The following is a 19,827-nucleotide window of genomic DNA, read 5'->3' as shown; positions in this document are numbered from 1 at the left end:
TCGAATCGGGTGGGGAGGAGATAATGCTAGCTGTTACGCGGCGTGGTCCCATGACGTTCGGAATCCATTGGAGGGATTTTCGGGATCACCACATAGTGGTCTCGAGTCAGTATCCCCGAGCTGGTGCCTTTAAGTTCCAAACTGGGTTGAATGCCGAAGTGCCTTGGGATCGAGGTAATCCTGTTGCGATCTCGTCCCGAGGTGGTTGGATATCCAAGCTTGATCTGTTGTGGACTGGTCATGTCAGGCTGAGTTGTCATCTCTTGGTCAGGTCGTGACCACGTGTCCCCTCTTTACTAGGTCGGGTCAAATCATCGTTCATCAGTTCTCAAGGAAAATCATAAGTTTCTCAAATTACCTATGATAATTTTTTCATCAAAAAGTGCCAACTTTGACAAATCAATGTGGGGGTTCATCATAGCCATTAACATTAGTTTTAAGATTGTTAGAAAATGTGAATAAATATGGTTGTAGTAGAAATGAAACCAACATCCAAACAACCAAATCCAAACTATAGGAAATAAAATAGTAATCTGATAAAGAACTAATGGAACCTTACTGGTGTAGCTAAGTCGCAAAAAGTGTTCGTTTTCCTTAAAATCAATTTCGCCTCCTCTTTGAGTATTCCCATTGGTGCAGAAGGTTTTCGGTGATCGGTCTCCAAGATACAACTCTCAGCCTTGGCGTTGTGTGCACTCAAAATCCAAAATAGCAGACCAGTATATTACCTACGCCCAATACGGTTCAATATAGAGAGAAAAAATAGTAGTGGAAGAGAGAAAGAACACATACAAAAAAGCAATTTTTGGAGTGCTTAAAAAACTTGGCCATTAAATAAACTTAATGCCAAAATAGCAACATCTCCCACTAATGTTGGGAGTTCTCCCACAATTAGGAGAGTGGGGCATTTATAAAAGAGACGTAACGAAAACAGACTCTCAGTTAAAACATTAAATCCTTAAAAAAAGAAAACAAAAAAGGTAGGGCAAGGGCCCTAGACCTACGTGCGCTGCACAACATAGCACAACACAACATAGAACAACATGATGCGGCGGGCACGCGGGCATGTGTGTATGTTAGGCCTGGCCCGGTGCATATGTTCGTGTAATGGTATAGTTGCACTCTATCCATATTCTTCAAAGACACAACCCAAAAGCACAAGGTATAAGATAAACCCAAGAGGAGTACTCTTCATAATCCATGTGGGACTCAAGCCAGTCTAAATATAGACAAAACAGAAAAGACAAAAGACAACAAGCATATAGCATTAATTTGAATCACACAAAAACCAAAACAAAGAACCAACAAAACCTTTTAGGTTTAAGCTTCACACCATTTCATCATCTTTCTCCCTTGATGGCAAGGTTATAGATTGATGTTTTTTACAATTTGTTCTAAGAATAATGTTCATAGTTTTTCCATGTCCCAACTCCTATATTGGATCATTACAATTTTCTTTACCTTTTAATTTTCTATGTGGTGCCTACTATATCTCTTAGTGGTATATTTAATACACACCTATAATTTCATAATTTGCAAGCTTTACCATTTCTTATTGTCCACATGAGGCATCTCCTTTATTTTTTCTCTTTGTCTACAAATTTTTTTTTCATGCCCAAGATGTTGTCTTTGGAACTATAGCTTCCAGGAAGCTTTTCCCCTTTAAGTATTTTTTCTTAAGAACTTGAACCCATAGGTTTCTATAGAGGTGTAAATTGGGCTTGCAGGCGGCCCGTGCAAAGTGTGGGCCATGTCGTGCTGGCCCGTGGGCCGTTATGGGCCATGCTGCCCTCCCCGTTGAAAAATTTGGGGGTCGGCCAGGTCGAGCTGTGCATTGGGCCAAAACTATTTATTTAAAAAAAATTGACAAAAAACTTAAAATTTTAATTATATATGAATTTTGTATATACAATTGCTTATATATACAATAATTAAATAAATTAGTATAATAAAATTAAAAATATTATTTATTTTATTAATATATTATATAATTATAATTTATATAATATTATATAACTATATATAAAATATATATAAATATATAATATATATATAATATGTATAAATAATATATATGGGCCGTGCCGGCCCATGGACCTAAAACCCCAAGCCTAGCACGGCCCGCATGATCATGTCGGGCCTAGCATGGCCCGTGGACCATCGTGCCGGGCCGCGGGCAGCACTGCCCGATTTACACCTCTAGGTTTCTATCTTCTTTCATAACCATCCATCCTAATTTCATCAAATTTGCTCTATTAATTGCCTCCATTTTCCTTATACCTAATTTAGCATTTTCTTTTAGCATGCATATTTTACCCCACTTGATCCAATGGAAGGACTTTTTTCTTTCCCCAAAAGAATTTTTTTTTTCTTTTTTGCACTTTTTCTAGTTCTTTAATGTTGTGTTTCGGAAATTCGAACAAACTCATTTGGTATTGAGTTATTTCAAGAGTGTTGTTCTTCCTCCAATGGATAGACAATTATTTCTCCATCCCTCTAGTTTATTGTTAACTCTCTCCATGTACTCTTTAAATTTGCCTTTATTTTTAACCATTAATTTTCTCAATAATGGTTGTATTCTATTTACCTAAACTTTATACACTACATTGCATTGGCTCATAGACCTATAATGCTTAAATCTCTCTGGGTTATTATCCTTTGGGATCAGTGTGATGTGTGTTTTACTTAGTTGTTTATTTAATTTTTTAGAGTGGAAGAAAGCCTGAATTACCTCTTTCTCATTGTCTCTAATTATGTCCCCGTGCTTCTTATAGAATTTGGCATTAGACCATCAGGTCCATGGGCCTTGCAATCCCCAATTGAAATAATTGCTTCTAAAATTTCCTCTTCCTATACTTCTTTTCCCAATCTTTCATTTTCTTCTTTTGTTATAGTGGGTCTAATGCCTCCAAGAATTTGTCCATATTATTAACATTTCCGTTTTTAAATCATTCCCTAAAGGCCCTAGTAGATTCAGCTTTTATCGAGTCCAGATTTAAGATCAATTCATTATTTTGGTCTTCTATTCCCAAAATTTTGCTTTTATGCCTTCTTATTACAATCAAGGTATTAAAAAAATTTGTATTTTTAAATCCATTTTATTCTTAATTTTTGGGCCAAAAAAATCCCTTATTTTTATAATATCTTCCTTAATCTCACTTCAATAGCCTCTTTCTTCTTTTACAAAATTAAGTTAGGGTTTTTTTTTATCTATCCTTTTGTGTTTGGGTTAGCATTGCTAATAATTTTCTTTTTCCTTAAATATATGGCCAAAATTTTCCCTATTCTAAGGTTTGAGATTTTTTGCTAGTTCTTTGATTTTGGCTATAAAGCAATTCCCTCTTGAGCCAGTCACCTTAATTTGTCATAAGTTGCTTATTACCCCTTTAACCATTGGCATTGGGTCAAGGTTTCCACATGGCTTTGTACCTGAATGATTTTGGGCCCCAATTTGTTCCATATTCAGTAGTTAATAATCAAGTTGTATTATTCAAACTTAAAAAAGGCAAGTTTTCCACTCTTGCATCAAAATGCATGTTCCATTCTTCATCTGCGAGTGCCTAGTCTATTTTTTCGTAGAAGAGGCCCTTTTCTCTATGTGTATGTGGGTCCTTTGAGTTTCAGATCTATTAGATTACAATTGTATATCATTTCATTGAATTTTTTAGTCACCTATGAGACACCATGGTCCATTGGTTTGACCATTAATGTCCTAAAGCCATCTCCACATTGTTGGTTGCTCAGGTTGGTTTGGAGGGACATTAATAAAAGTCATGAACGATAATCAGTTAAAACCTTTCTTAGTGATTCCAGTATAAATCAGGCGATCATTAGAAATCAAAATATTCATTAGTGATCCATAGCAACCATAAGCCACCTGCAAAGCCAATAAGGTTCACTACATATTTCTTATCACAATTAAAAGATTTTAATATTTTGTCACCCCTATCAAGGTTTACTCTAATTTCAAACAAAAAAACCCATGTCGAGTTTGTGAATGCTAAGCAAAATTTATGTACCTATGACGTGTGGGGCTTCCAACATCTTTTGCATTCCATGCAAGAACCTTAGGCCATGTTTGGGAGTACTTATGTTAAAAATAAGTGTTTATTGAATAAGTGCTTAGAAACAAGTGTTTATTCGAATAAGCACTTATTTGCATTTGGTGCCCAACTTTTCCAATTGCTTATTTTAAAAAATAACCATTTATTTCATATTGAGTGTTTGGTAGTCTTTTTCTCTAACAAGCACTTAATTAAGAATTTATGACTTTTTTGTCCTTCATTTTCTTTCAAATTTTCAAAATATACCCTTATGAAAATACTTTTTATTAAATTACTTTTATAAAACACTTTTATGAAAGTACTTTTACATGAAAGCTCTTTTATCAAAGTACTTTTGCACAAAAGCACTTTTACAATAGCACTTTATAAAAGTACTTTTACAAATGCACTCTTATGAAAACATTTTTATAAATTTTTATGAAAGCACTTTTGTGAAAGTACTTTTATAAAATTCAACTAGGGATAATTTTGGAGGAAAAAAATTGAACAAGTGCTTATTGTATAAGCACTTAAAAAAACCTAAAAATTTGGGCTTAAAAAATAAGCCCTTATTTTTAAAATGAGCACTTATTTCGGGCTTATTTCCCAAACACCAATAAGTGCTTAATGATGCGGTCCCAACCCAAATAAGCACTTAATTTCTTCACCTTAATAACAATTTAGGTAGATTAAACAGATTCTTGCATAAAACTAATTAAGGGTGAAATTTCATTTTACCTAATTGAAGTTCAAATCGAAATTAATTTAGTTTGGAGGCAAGTATGCTTGGGTGACGAAAACTTCTTTTTTTTTACGCCAAAGAAGGCAATTCATTTAAAAGTTAGTTCGGTGTACAATCTTGGAGAAACGAAGTATGTAAAAAATTAGGAACTATGGAGTAGGTATAAGAAGACAAAATGTTAAGAGTTTTCCTGGCCAATATGTGTGACACTTGGTTTCCCGAACGCTTGGTGAATCACATTGAACTGTGGGGAATGCTATTTAAGAGAACCTTGCAATCAGCAATGTGATGTTTGATGTGCCACGGAGTGTCTTTTGAGACCTCCAACAGGGAGTTAATCACTAATAAAGCATCTCCAAAAATAACTTAATGAAAATGAAAATTAAGTGCCAACATGATACCCTCCTTTAAGGCCAAAACTTCCATCTCCATAGATGAACAAAGAGGGAAGGCGATGGAACCAGCTAGGATGAATGAACCCCAATGATCTCTAGCTATTAGGCCAACCCCGGCTTTGGTAGAAGATGTTGCTCCATCGAAATTTATCTTAATATGTAGGGGGGGAGGTCGTACCCAACTCAAACCGTATTCGAGATTTGAAAATGAAGAGTGAAGATTGTTTGCAATGGTTAACAGATTGAGAGATTTTTTGTTGAAATCACCACTCACCATGCTTTCCAGATCTACTAGAGGATTAGAGAACATTTGGTGAAGATCAAAATAGTTCCTTTCTTACTGGGATCCTCCATTTCATTCCAATATGTTAGCCAATCAATCATGGTCCAGTTTGAATGATAGTCAACTTTCAGATTTAAAGGAGACATGAACTAGATTCTTTTTACTTCTGGACATTAAAAGAACAAATGATCAATGGATTTTGCTTGCAAGTAACAAAAATTGCAAATACAATCACAGGTGATTCCCCTCTTGGCAATCTTAGTTTTAACCAGAATGGAGAGATTGACGCACTTCCATATAAAGTGAACTCGAGGTTGGAGGTATTTGAATTTCCAAAAGTGATTCCAAGTCCAATTCCCAAATGCAATGTTGGCTTGAGACGAGCTGGGAGATTGTAGATGAAGGATCTGGAGAGCAGAAGATGTTGTAAAGAGTCCATTAGAGGAAGGCAACCAAATAAAAAATTCTTCCATGGATGTTTCGTGAGAGGGAAGAGGGGTGCTCAATATGGCTTCAGCTAATGGTTGAAGAAATGATGCCGTGATCAAGGAGTAATTCCAATTGCCAAAGTTCACCTCAATGAGATTACCAACCTTACCATTGTAAGGGGTTCCTACATCTCTAACATCGTTAGGAGACCACCCATCAATCCATGGATCCTCAAGAGTATAGATTTGTTGGGGCTTCACAACAACCACCCACAGTATAAAATCACAAGGTATTTAAAAATAACAACCATGAGAAATCTAATAGTAGCAAAAAAGATGAAATCCAAGAAAAGACAGAAAATAAACACCACAAAGAACACAAAGATTTACGTGGTTCGGCCTTACTGCCTACGTCCATAGGAGAGACAAAATAAGTTCTTCACAATGAAAGAAAACTGAGAAACAATGCAAGTAGCTTGTGGCTTGCAGCCCAAACCAACCCTTAACCCTTGTACACCTATCCTTCATTTTCTCTCAACCCAAAGAGCAAAAACAAGAGAAAAATCCCACTCTCACACCAAGAGCACTCTATATTTTTCTCTCACACCTTTTCACCCAAAAACCTTAACCCTACATGCAAAAGAAAGTTTTTATATGTAAAACCTCTTTAAACTAAAGAGGAACCACATCAATCGTTGCATTAAAATTAATTTAGCAGTTGTAAAATAAGACATAATCCCAACAATCTCTACATTGGCTTATTTTTCAACCACCTTAGAGATATACTATTTGTGCCTCCACCTATTTGCAAATACCGAAAACCTCCACTAGCCTTGTAAACACCACTAGCTACACATAACCTGAATCATTCGGTCATGACTACACCTGATTCAATCAAAATGGCCAATGTACCTAACTGTACCCAAGCTAACAATCCTAGTTAACTTCAGAAATGAACCTCGATCATTCCTTTCTTCCAACAAGAATCTTCCTCTCACCATCATCTATATCTTAAACTTGCAGCACTTGTCTCCACTCTATCCGCAAAGGAGACCCTCTGTGTGGCCACACTACCTTGCGTATTCCATTTCCATCATCCCATCGAGGTCTTGGAAACCACTATACTCCCAACTAGATGATATAAACCCTTGCATTTTTCTCCCTTCATTAGGACCATACCGCCATGTGTGATTTTCATGGCTCCACCTCTAGCAAAAACCTTGCAACCCTTAGAATCTATCCAACTAAGTGATATTAGATTCCTACATATTTTTTGGGACATACGCCACACCACCCAAAGGGCGAATTACTCCATCAAACATTTTGACTTTTATTGTCCCAACACCCGTTATGTTACACGTAGATCCATCACCTAAGGAGACAACACATGTTTTCCTCTCTTGGAACGCAAAAAAACATTCCTTCTTGGAGCAAATATGCATAGAACATCCAGAATCTAAAACCTACTCATTTGAAGAAAAAATGCACATACCTTCGGAGACTGTGAAAACGTCTCCATCATCATTAGATACAATTTCCACGCTTCCATATTCATCCCCACTCCTTTTTCGTGTAGGACAATCTCTCTTCATGTGACCAAATTCCTTGCATCTATAACACTGTGTCTTGTCATTTTACCTGGCCTTGGATCTAGACCTGTTGCTCTCAGGCCCCCTATCAAGCAACCTTCCTTTCTGATCTGGCCCAATGTAACCAACGCAGAGTCCTATCCATTCTCATACTTGGGCCTCCTCCTAACCTCATTTGATAGAAGAGATGTAGTAAATTCTTCCAACTTCACTATATCTTTCCCATACAACAATGTTGTCACCAAGTTTTCATACGAATTAGGAATTTAGGTGTTCCAAGAGATTCTCAACTTTCCCTAGTTGATCCAAGATACTGTTGAACACATCTAGGTGTTCTAAGAGATTCTCACCTTCTTCCATCTTCAACCCGTATAACTTCCGCTTCAGATATAGCTTTGTAGTTAAGCTTTTTCCCAAATAAAGCTTCTCTAGCTTATCCCACAATTCTAGTGCAGAATTTTCCTCCATAACGTTAAACATAACGTTATTAGCCAGGAACAATAGAATTGTACTAACACACCTATACACAATGTCCTCCCAATCAACATCCTTCATGTCTTCTGGTTTCCCATCATTTCCCTTCAACGCTCTAGCCAAGCCTTGTTGAACCAGGATGTCCTTTACCCTTCTTTGCCATAGAGTAAAACTGCCTTTGCCATTAAACCTCTCAATCTGGAACTGAGAACTTGTACCTTTGCTGCCATTATCTCTCAAGCAATTTTACAAACACCTTGTAAACACTAACCTGGGAGCTTTGATACAAATTTGTTTGGGCCTCACAACAACCACCCACAGTATAAAATCACAAGGTATTTAAAAATAACAACCATGAGAAATCTTATAGAAGCAAAAAAGATTAAATCCAAAGCAAAGACAAATAAAACAAGCGCTACAAAGAACACAAAGATTTATGTGGTTTCGACCTTATCGCCTATGTCCATGGGAGAGACGAAATTAGTTCTTCACTATGAAAGAAAACTGAGAAACAATATAGGTACCATGTGTCTTGTAGCCCAAACCAACCTTCGACCCATGTACACTTGTCCTCCCTTTTCTCTCATCTCGAAGAGCAAAAACAAGAGAAAAAAAAAACCCACTCTCACACCAAGAGCACTCTGTATTTTTCTCTCACACCTTTTATCCCCAAAACCTTAACTCTACATACAAAAGAAAGGTTTTATATGTAAAACCTCTATAACCTAAAGAGGGACCACACCAACCGTTAGATTAAAATTAACCCAGCGATTGTAAAATAAGACACAATCCCAACAATACTTGCCAACCATTACCGAAGACCCATCTAATTTGGGGTTTAATGAGAGATCTCCCATGCAAAATAGATGTCCATACCCTAGAAGGGTTGGACGATCTTTTAATCGACCAAAAGGAGACATCATATTTGAGATATTTTGCCGATAAAACCTACACCCAAAGACTGTTTCTCTCTGTTACTTATATCACAAATATCATGAAAACTCAGTCCACCAATATCCTAGTGTTACATGATGGAATCCCAACTCTTTAAATATAAATATTTATCTTTTTCTAATGAACCCCACCAAAAGTCTCGGCAAAATCTTGGAAGCAAACTCCTTAGATATGAAAGAGGTAGAGAGATTGTTGGACAGTTTTTGTATGCCCTTAGCTACAATCAGTTTTGATGTACTTTTGATATTTAATGTAAATAAATAAAGTACATGTTTGATTCATGTTGCGTGGTATGCTTCTGTGTAAGACCCTAAAACTAGACACTAACGAGACTTGTGTTGGTTTTAAATGTTTACAGCCGTTGGATAAGTTTGGGGAGATTTATCCTGTCAAGGCTAACACTGGTGTGCTGCCAACTGTTGGGGTGGCTTGTCTTACCTGCTAGGGTGAGACCCAAGGCACACGCAGTGTAGGATTACTTGAACCCTTGAACCGGATCAGATTTCTAGTATTGCTCTAGACCTTGGAGATTGATGGGCAAAACTGAAAAGTTACACCTAACCCCTAGACCCGATTATGGTATTGCACTAAGTGTTGGATCGAGCTGTCTTTGATATGCCAATCAGTGAGATCCTTAGCGGGGGTCAAAACCTGGGTAAGTTGGGACAGTCTAAGAATTCATCTGAGTGGGTGATAATAGTGACGGGATCAGCCCCTTTGTCGGACAAAGGTAATGATCGGAGATGCACTCTCTCTGATGGAAACCAAACTGTCGGCAGTTGATTTCAATCGTTGGAATTTGTTTTGCAAAATTTATATATATGATATATAGATATGTATGGTTTCAAAATGTTTGCAAATGGTTTTAATTCCCAGGATCCATGTGAGTAGAAAGTGCAGCAATATTCCTTGCAGCGGAGGGAGAGGTCCTCTCTTGTCGGGCAGTGCTTGATCATTATGGGCTGAGAGGTTGAGTGTAAGGTCATTTAGGATAATACCTGATGGGCTAATCTTACATCTGCCCACAATCCCTAGGTTTTTATAAGATGGCTTGGCCCAGGGACCACTTAGTGTAAGTGTTGGGCCCATGGGGTCCATGTGATGGGCTCAAGGGGTTCACTGGGCTTTCTAGTGAATTCGGCTAGGCCTTGTAACAGAGGTTGGGCCGAACCCATGTGGCTGGTGTGTAGATCAATGCTTGGGTCCCACGCCATACAAAGAAGCCCAACTGGGCAGCAGGTTGGAAGACAATTGAGCACTTAATACATATTGGGCCCAAAGCCCATTTCGATCTGGGCTGATTTGATTAGTCACTTAAGGGGGTGGATCTGAGATTAAGTTAAGCCCAAAAGCTGATCTAATCTGCAGACTAGATTAAGAAGAGTCCTAATCCAAATACAGATTTGGATAAGGGAAACCCCTTATATGATTAGGAAGTTTTCTTAATCATTAGAAAGAGGAGAAAAACCCTAATTCGAATTACTTGAATTCGATCCCTAGGGAGTTTTAGGAGACAACTCTACATTCTTGAGATAGGATCTCAAATAACCCTAGAGAAGAAAATAGCAGTTCGCCATCTTCTTCTCTAGCATTCTCCTTCAGCATCTGCCGCCACCCTTTTCTTCCAGTTCGAGTTCTCAGTTAGAGAAGATCAAGAAAGGTTCTTGATTGTTCGTGTGGTGCTCACGGTCTTCCATCGAGTTTTTCAGAAGAGCCTGGTTCGTGGGACGAACACTCTTGGTTCGGCTCTATCATCACTATGTCATTTTCAGTGGGAGCTGATTTTGGAATCTTCTTTGGGCGTTAACACCAACTTTGGGAGATACTGCTTCTCTGGATCAGGTATAATCCCTCCCTTGTCTTTTGGTTCAAATCTGGTTTGGTTTGGTTCAAGAAAGATCCTTGAATTTTGATTCTAAAATTAGGGAATGCGATTCCCAGTTGGAAGGAAGGTAGGAAATTTTCGAAATTTGCCCTCCCATTACCCAACAGTTTTGGCGTCCATACGATGGATCCTACCATTCATTTCAGAGATAATAGTTGGGAATTGTCTACAATACACTTTTAATAAGAACTCCTCTACCTGCTTGTGACAATAACTACACCTTCCAGTTTTGTATGTAAATTTTACATTGGTCCGGTTTTGTATACGTTTGGAAAGAGAGTGTAATTATTATCGACGTAAAACTACACTCCGGTTCAGTTTTGCGTGCGTTTGGATGGAGTGTAGTTTTACGTCGATAATCGATGTAAAACCTCACCAACTCTAAAATTTTACATCGATAATCGATGTAAAAACTACATTGATTTTATTGATGTAAAACTTTACACTCTTCCACCCATCATTATTTTTAAAAAAGCAACGGTCACTCTCTGGTTCAGTGTAAAACGTCACCAGTGTATGTAAAACCTTATATTTTGTATTATTTTGTATGTATTTATACTGTAGATATTTGTATTTGTACTGTTTTCAAACTGAGCCTTATTTGTAACTTTTTCCACTATGAGCTTCCAATTCAGTTTAGATTAACAAATATCATTTGGAAAAGCTCCCAGATACTTACTGAGGTTGTGCATGAGCTGAATTCCCATGATAGAATCAAGAATTCTCCTATTTCATGCATTGAAAGAACAATATTGTTGTTCTAATTTCATATCCATTGAACAACTAACCATACCCCCAATGCAGGTAATTCATTTGCACCGGATACTTCTATATGTATCTATGTCTAATAACCAGTCTACACACCACCATACAAGGTGCATTCCACTGAGGGTTTGACTATATATCGGAAAAACTTATAAGCAATCAACCATTATCTCCAAAAAGTTAAGCTATCAGGGGTATTCATCAAAATTTATGGGTTTTGATTGGTCAAAACTCTTTTCGTATCATCAATTTCAGGCATCCTAAATTTACAGGATCGACTATGATGCCAGAAAGACATAATACCCGAAAAACTTATGGCGGAAGGATCTTTCATCCCCCTTCGATAGGTGTTTGCTTGATTTATTAGTTTTTCTTGTTTGTTTGTCTGTTCCTTTTTGGTCGTTTTTATTTCAATTTCTCTTGTTTTGTATGTGATTTATTCTTAATAGTTGGCTAGGTCAATTTTGTCATACTGAAATCGAACAAAAGCTGCAAGTCTTCTTTTTGTTCGATCCAAGTGTAAACCGGTGGACAAGGCCGTCTGGTTGATCATCGAAGGAAGATGGAAGGAGTGGCTGAAGTCATGTCGGTTGAGGGAGAATCGCATAACCAAAGGCAAAGAGAGAGAGAGAGAGTATAGGTTTGGGAATTGGGTCTCGGGTATGAGAGAACCTAGATCTATTCCCAAAATGGGTCTTATTTATATTACTTCTTGCCACCTTATTGTGGGTAGATTGGTTCAGGTTACTTGCTTATGGATTAGGTTGGACCGAGTTTGTTTAATTTGGTTCAAGATGGAATGAACCGAGTCTTTGGCCTTATATAACTCCACAGTCTACACCAAATATGACAAAATTGGGTTTAGATAGGTAAGCCCATGCACCCAAAATTATCAGTGGGTTACCGATTCACTGGTTCATCCGCTGGATCCGATCAAGTCTGATAACAGCACTGGCAAAAAAGTTTGTTACCATTCCGGTTATGGTACTATGGTATGAAATGAACCCATCTATGAGATTTTTACTAGTTGACCACACAACCTTGTATTTGTTTCTTCATGAAAAGTTTCATTCAGAAGTTTGGTGATCAAGCCCAATCCAACCCGACTATCTGCGGATATTACCCATTTACCCTCAACATGATGCTAAACCAACCAAATCTTCAACACAACACGATGTGATGATGGACCCAATCCAACTTTCAATCAACGGATCTGCCACATACAAGACGTGTAAAATGGGTCACAGAACTCAAATACTCAACATCTATCTGTTTTAGTGAATACGTAGGTATAGAATTGGACGAGTTCAGTTCAGACCTATTGGTAAAGTATTTATTGGATTAGATTGGACTTGTCCGTCTATAATGGTTTTATATTAAACTGAGTTTATTTTAACAAATTAGAAAAGATAAGAATAGGGTGTAATGGACCAGGTTTGGGTTGGATTGATCGGACAACACAATAAGACATTGAATTCAACTAATCTAATACAAAATATTGATCAGATTGAATTAACCTAGTCCATCTGTAATAAATTCATGTTGAACTGAATCGATTGGACCAATATCTGGTCCATTAACAGCACTTCTTGTCAGTTTATTTTTCCTCAGAGAATATTCTTCACACCAACTTTATAGCAGTTGCAGCCAGAAGCCACACATGGGGAGATCTTTTCAATGGTTGTAACATGCTGTGAGGAATAAACCATCCGGATTAACCTGAGGAGGGCTTTCTCTGATTTACTCACTAGAAAACAGAATTTTATATTCATCACATTCCAAATTAAAATATATAAAATAAAAGGGACAACGGTATTCATAACACAGACAAGGGTACAGATACAGCTAATTGTCGACCAAAAATAAATAAATAAAAAAAAGACACACCCAATGACCCAATAAAAAAATCAATTGAAAATATCCGTGAATTAGAGTCGAGCTGAGCCTGAGCATACTAACTAATTATTTACTTTGTGTGATGTGAAATTGAGTACTAATGAATAAATATTAAAACCTTGGGCTACGTTGGCAAATGGGCGGTCAGTCAGTCCACTGACTGGAAACTTTTCCTCTCTATTACAGTGATGACTCTTGACTACGCACAACTTGTTAAACAAGAACCACTTTCCACGAAACACATGCACCGCATAAGTCAGAACCCTTTACTCCCCTGAGCCCACTGGCTTCGCCCAAGTCATCCATACCATATTTCGTCGTTCAACTTCAAGGAAAGCACGGTCTCCATGTCCCCATACTTTCAGTGAACTACTTTTCTTTTAACTCATACATAAAGTCAGAATTAATTCACAAACACAACTTTTCTTTCATCACTTGATGAACAATAAATGGTTAAGAAAATGTTTCAGATAATAATATAAAAAGTTGGATACAACTCATACAAGTGAAAGGCAATTTCTTTGATGTCGAATAAACTTTAATTTATTCCCTCAAAACTCCAAACCTATTATCTTTTAACCCATCGATCACAATTGGCCGCTTAGCAAGTGAGAGATCGATTAAACATCGGAATTTGTTGTCTTTCCATTGGCTTCGCCTTTCTAGGACTGAAGATGGCTTCAGGTATGGGATTTCTTGGCTTCTTCGTATATCTGATACTGTAGAGGTGTTTGAACAGCTATGTGGAATAAAAATCTGTTTTTTTTTTTTTCTTTTCTCTTTTCATAGCTTTCTGATCCTTATTCGTTAATCTGCGTATGATTCAATTTTGAATTGACTCTAATACTGTTATAAGGTCTGATTGGTTTCCTCGCTCTATGAATTAATTCATCTCCGTTCTTGTTTGGAAACTTTGTCATACTTGTTTGGTTTGGACTTTGGAGCTAGGGAGCGATATTGACGGCCGTGTAGTCCGTCTATTCGCCGCTGAAAGCCTGCAAGCAGCTAAACTATCAAATTTGGAATTCCAATGTAGTAGTAAATGTGTTTGATTGATGGGTTTGCGATTGCCGGCCAAGAGATGGAATTGCCGGTTAAGGACGAAGAGCCTTACCGTCCGAGTATTGACCGTGGTTGTTTGAGATTGAGAACTGAGACATTGAGCCTAACTCTGAAAGGCTTAAACATTTTCGAATCACCTGAATATAGCCAACTGGCCTCTTTCAGGCGCAGGCCCACCGTTAGCCCTGACCCAAACCTACTTCTTGTTGTTGGTGGACCTTAGGCCCAAAATGCTCCCGAGTTTAACCCATTGCAGAATCAGTAGTCGAACATTTCTTTTTGAGTTGGGTTAGCAATTTAGCATTACCTCTCTGTCAGTCGAGTTGTTTGTGTGTATATATTATATATATAACAGAGTTGGTGCAATTATCTTTGTCTAATGAATGTCCTCTCAAGTGTTAAAACAGGTACGAGTCAACCCAGATTGAAATTGTAGCCTCCTAGACAAAAAAAAATCAAGTATAACAAGGGTGGAGAAGAGCTTCAAGTTCCACTGCAGAGGTTAGAGATGATTCCTTTCTTGAGTGCTTCCAAAGCCTTTCGGGTTCTGTGGTTGTATTCCGTATTTGCTGTGCTTCATACACCTTGTAGCGCCGACCCTCCTTATAACATCTGTTCAAGCAACGCAAATTACTCGATGAATAGTATGTTTCAGTATAATCTCAATCTCCTTTTCCAGAATTTATCCTCTGCAGCTTCCCTCTCACACTTCAATAAAGTCACCATTGGCAACAGCTCAGATAGAGTGTATGGCCTCTTCATGTGTGTAAATTACAAAACCCTCGACACTTGTAAGGAGTATGTAGATATTGCTATTCAGAATATCAACCGATTGTGTCCAAACAGAACAGAGGCAACTGATTGGGAGGAATACAGTCAATTGAGCTACTCGAACCAAAATTTCTTCGGCAAAGTTGGTGTTGGAAATATTCCTCTTTGGAACAAGAAGAACATAACAAACCCAGATGAGTTCGCACCGACTGTGAGAAGCCTACTAGCTAACCTTTCTAAGGAGGCTACATTCAATGCATCGAGCAGCATGATTGCGACTGGAAATGCTAATTTTACCGACCATGATACGATATATGGTCTTGTGCAGTGCACCAACGACTTATCTACAGAAGATTGCTATAAGTGTCTCCAAAATTCCACAGATGAAATTCTAAGTTGCTGCTATTTCTATCGAGGAGCAAGAGTTCTTAATAGGAATTGCTACTTAAGGTATGAGTTGTATAATTTCTATCAGAATGCTACTGAATCGGATGCTTTTCCACCAACTCTACCTACCAATCCCGGTGAGTAGACCAGGCTTTCACCTTACTGCATTTTTTTGGTTAATTACCCCTATTTCATTAGAGCTCTTTGAGTAGTACTAAATATACATTTCATAATTGCAAATTTCAATTGAAAGTGTGAACATTTTTGCTTTTTAAAGCAGGGAAGCAGAGTAATAAGTCATCAAAGATTGTAATTGTAATTGCTGCAGCTATCATATTGGCATGTATTATTATGGTAGCTCTTTTAAGTTCATGGGCCTACTGCCATGCCAGGAGAAACAGGTCAAGAAAAGGTAAATATGCTTAAAATTGACACTTCTTCACATAATATACATATATATATATAGATATATTCTTTAATTTCTAATATTGCAAATTAACCTTCTTTTTTGGTTTGTTCCAGAGAAAAACAAAATTATCCTTGAAGAACCTCCTTTGCAGGATATTCATGGTCCAACTAGAACAGATTCTTCATACCAAAACATTGAAGGAATGGATCAGATAAAATCTCAGGATTTTCCTATGATTAGTTTAGCTATTATACATGAAGCTACAAATGGCTTCTCTGATTTGAATAAGATTGGACAAGGTGGTTTCGGCCCAGTTTATAAGGTAATAACATCTCTTGAATTTCTATTAATTCCCAAATGAATTTCTTCTTGACTTCAATTAACGTCCATGAGTGATTCTAGATTGTACCGTTTCCTTTGACAGAAAGTTGAGGGAAAATTCTTAGGAATTTCACAAATTTTGTGAAGAACTTTCCCTCAACTCTCTTCTTTTCTCTTGTTAAGTTTTCTATCAAACCAAACACACCTTTTAGTGTCATCATCTGTTATTGGTGCATCTCCTCAACCTTTCAATCCAAATGTGAGAGAAAGCTAATTAAGGCAAAACTTACACAATGAGAAATATTAACAGGGATCATAGTTTAGGGGTGCATCGATCTTTTTATTATGTGTTGGTTATGAGGTTGTCTAATAAATACCTATTCAAGCTAGCTCTTGTTGGAAAAAAATACTAAGAGGGTTATATATTCAGGGAACTCTACCTGATGAAACTGAAGTAGCAGTTAAGAGACTAGCAAGTTCAGAGCAAGGTTCAGATGAATTCATGAATGAAGTTTCATTAATAATGAAACTTCAACACAAAAATCTTGTGAGGCTCTTGGGAGGTTGTGTGGAAGGAGAAGAAAAGCTACTCGTCTACGAATATATGCCCAATGGAAGCCTTGATGTTGTTCTCTTTGGTTAGTATTCTTTTATTGCTATTTTTTTTGAATTTAATCGGATACTGAAAAAATACAACATAGAATAGAACCCGGTAGTTTAGGTACCCAAAGCCATTTTTCCTTCCGTATCTCAACTGAGATCTAATGCACATTATTTCATATTTTGTTTGGCCAGATGAGAGAAGACGAGCGCTACTCGATTGGAGAAAACGATTTAACATTATTGTTGGAATTGCTCGTGGAATTCTTTATCTTCATGAGGACTCTCGACTTAGAATCATTCATAGAGACTTAAAAGCTAGCAATGTGTTATTGGATCAGCACATGAACCCAAAGATTTCGGATTTTGGCATGGCAAGGATCTTTGAGAAAAATGATAGTGAAGCTAACACTGCTAGAATAGTTGGAACTTAGTAAGTACTTTCCATTTAAAATCTTCTGTTGTAGATAATAAAAGAGCTTACAGTGGTATAGGAAATGCTCTTATTTAGAACAAACATATTTTTACTTCTGCTTGATTTCAAGACTTATTTACTACTCCTTTGTTCTGCATAAACTGAAAAGCTAACATGGGTTTTATTGGTAACTGTTAGATCCAATTAATTCTCCAATACAATTCTCAAATTTTCTTGTAATTTTCTCCTGTCACTCCAAATAGTGGATACATGGCTCCAGAATATGCTATGGAGGGTTTGTATTCTATAAAGTCAGATGTTTTCAGCTTTGGAGTTCTCGTGCTTGAGATCATAACTGGAAGAAGGAATGCTGGCTTCCGTCTGTCCAAACATGCTCCTAGTCTCTTAGCATATGTAGGTCACTCTATCTTTATATCACTTTGTACTTCTTCAAGGAATGGCCATTCTGCCACTTCTTAAAATGCCTAACCCACTTGTGATGAATGCAGGCATGGAGATTATGGAGTGAAGGGAAAGGACTAGAGTTGATGGATCCATTGTTAACAGAGTCATGCTGTAAAACTGAGTTTGAAAGATGCATCCAAGTTGGATTATTGTGCGTACAAGAAGACCCAATGGACAGACCTACCATGTCATCCGTTGTTGTTATGCTTAGAAGTGAAACAGTAGCTCTTCAAGAACCACAACAACCTGCATTCTCTGTTGGGAGGTTCACAGTGCAGTCTGGTCATTCTTTGAGGAGTCCTGATGATCTTTCAATCAATGGATTAACTGTTTCTGCTGTTCTTCCGAGATGAGTGACATTATGAAATGGTTGCAGAGTTATATCCTAGCAGTGCCTTAATTAGAATAAAAGATACAGTAACAAAATTGGGATTTGATGTACATATCAGAATGTAAATAAATATCTACATCCCATTTAATTGACTACTTTTGTTTATGAAATCTAGAAATTAGTAGTTTATCATTTTAACCTCTTGCAAATTAAATTATTAATGTAAAATTCTGTTAAATGAATGGCATGAATTATAATTAAAATTTATATTTGGGATCATATGCTACTGTAATTTACATCCAGCATTATTTCTCTACTTAACCATTAAAAAAAAAGTAATTATTGGTTTATTAATTTTATATCCTATGATGTATAGAAACATGTTTTATACTACAAATGCCACAAAGGCGCTCTAGGTTGTAAATGTTGCATCATCCTTTGTACGTTGCTCTTTGTGAAGGGATGAGAGATCCATCCCATGGACGCCCAAAGATTGCGGAATAAGGGGTGAATTTCAAAAATTTTCTCTCCCTTCAACTGGGAATCATAATCCCTATTTAGAAAATCATATTTTCAAGGATCATTCTTGAACCTTAAACTGAATCAGATCTGAACCAAAAGGAGTAGGAGAGAATTATACCTGATACGGAGAAGTAGAATCTCCCAACGAAGGTGTTCACGCCCAAGGAAGGATCCAAAGACTGCTCCCACTGAAGATATCGCAGTGCAGGTGGAGCAGAATCAGCAGTGTTCTTCTCCAAGAACTCTGTCCTTCGCAAGAATCAGCAAGATGGTACGTGAGCACAGCTTCCTTTCAATCCTTTCTCAAAGAACTGATGTCAAGATCCAATCTTGACTTCTCCCACAAGTGGAGATCGAACTGGCTAACAGGGCGGCAAGAGCAGGGAGGCGGCAAGAGAGTATTTGCAGGGAGCAGAATTCTCTCTTCTTGATTTCAGCGCTAAAGAAAACCTGATGATCTGTGTGCCTTTTAGGCTGCCGCCCCCTTCTTCTTTTATAATCTTAAAGGGATCAGCTCCTAATCAGATTAGGAGTTGCTAATCCAAATCACATTTGGGTTAGAAGTCCCTTTAAGTGATAAGGGGTAATCCTTATCTTATCTGGAGATCCGATCAGTCATCTCCTAATCTAATTAGGAGGTTTCCAGATCTAAATCTTATTCAGATCTTGGACTCTCTAAGTGGATAGGGTCTAAGCCCAATCCTATTAGCTGATCCACTTTAGAATTCGCCCCTTTATTAACTAAATAAACAGCCCAGTTCGAATTGGGGTTTAGGCCCATTAAGCTTATGTGCTCACTTAACCCTTTTAACTGCTGCCCAGTTGGGCTTCCTTGTATGGAGTGGGACCCAAGCATTGATCTACACATCAGCCACATGGGTTCGGCCCAGCCTTTGTTACAAGGCCTGGTCGAATACACTGTTAAAGACAGTGCACCCCCTGAAACCCATCAAATGGGCTCTACGGGCCCAACACTTACCCTAAGAGGTCCTTGGGCCAAGCCACCTTGTAACACCCAGGGACTGTGGGCAGATGCAAGATTAGCCCATCAGGTATTATCCTCAATGGTCTTACACTTAACCTCTCAGCC

At 37.6% G+C, this 19,827-nt stretch overlaps 1 protein-coding gene across 5 annotated transcripts; it reads left to right on the top strand.

Moving 5' to 3' along the window:
* The first annotated feature begins 13,834 nt into the window (after positions 1 to 13,834).
* On the top strand, positions 13,835 to 18,413 carry LOC104590604 (cysteine-rich receptor-like protein kinase 10). Of its 5 annotated transcripts, none has more exons than XM_019196541.2 (8): positions 13,835 to 14,138; positions 14,924 to 15,811; positions 15,955 to 16,086; positions 16,197 to 16,405; positions 16,835 to 17,042; positions 17,200 to 17,437; positions 17,683 to 17,833; positions 17,929 to 18,413. In XM_019196541.2, the coding sequence occupies exons 2-8, from the start codon at positions 15,025 to 15,027 to the stop codon at positions 18,235 to 18,237; spliced, it is 2,034 nt and encodes a 677-aa protein (XP_019052086.1). In that variant the 5' UTR covers positions 13,835 to 14,138; positions 14,924 to 15,024; the 3' UTR covers positions 18,238 to 18,413. The 5 variants fall into 5 exon arrangements, with proteins under 5 accessions (XP_019052086.1, XP_019052084.1, XP_088750633.1 ...); XM_019196539.2 differs by having other exon boundaries at positions 13,837 to 14,138; positions 15,952 to 16,086; XM_088894507.1 differs by having other exon boundaries at positions 13,837 to 14,138; positions 14,913 to 15,811; positions 15,952 to 16,086.
* Positions 18,414 to 19,827: the final 1,414 nt, after the last annotated feature.

The sequence above is a fragment of the Nelumbo nucifera genome, chromosome 1 (genome assembly GCF_055504915.1).
Source record: "Nelumbo nucifera cultivar China Antique chromosome 1, China Antique-T2T, whole genome shotgun sequence".
In the NCBI taxonomy this organism is placed as follows: Eukaryota; Viridiplantae; Streptophyta; class Magnoliopsida; order Proteales; family Nelumbonaceae; genus Nelumbo; species Nelumbo nucifera.
This window is presented reverse-complemented; position numbering and strand designations above follow the sequence as displayed.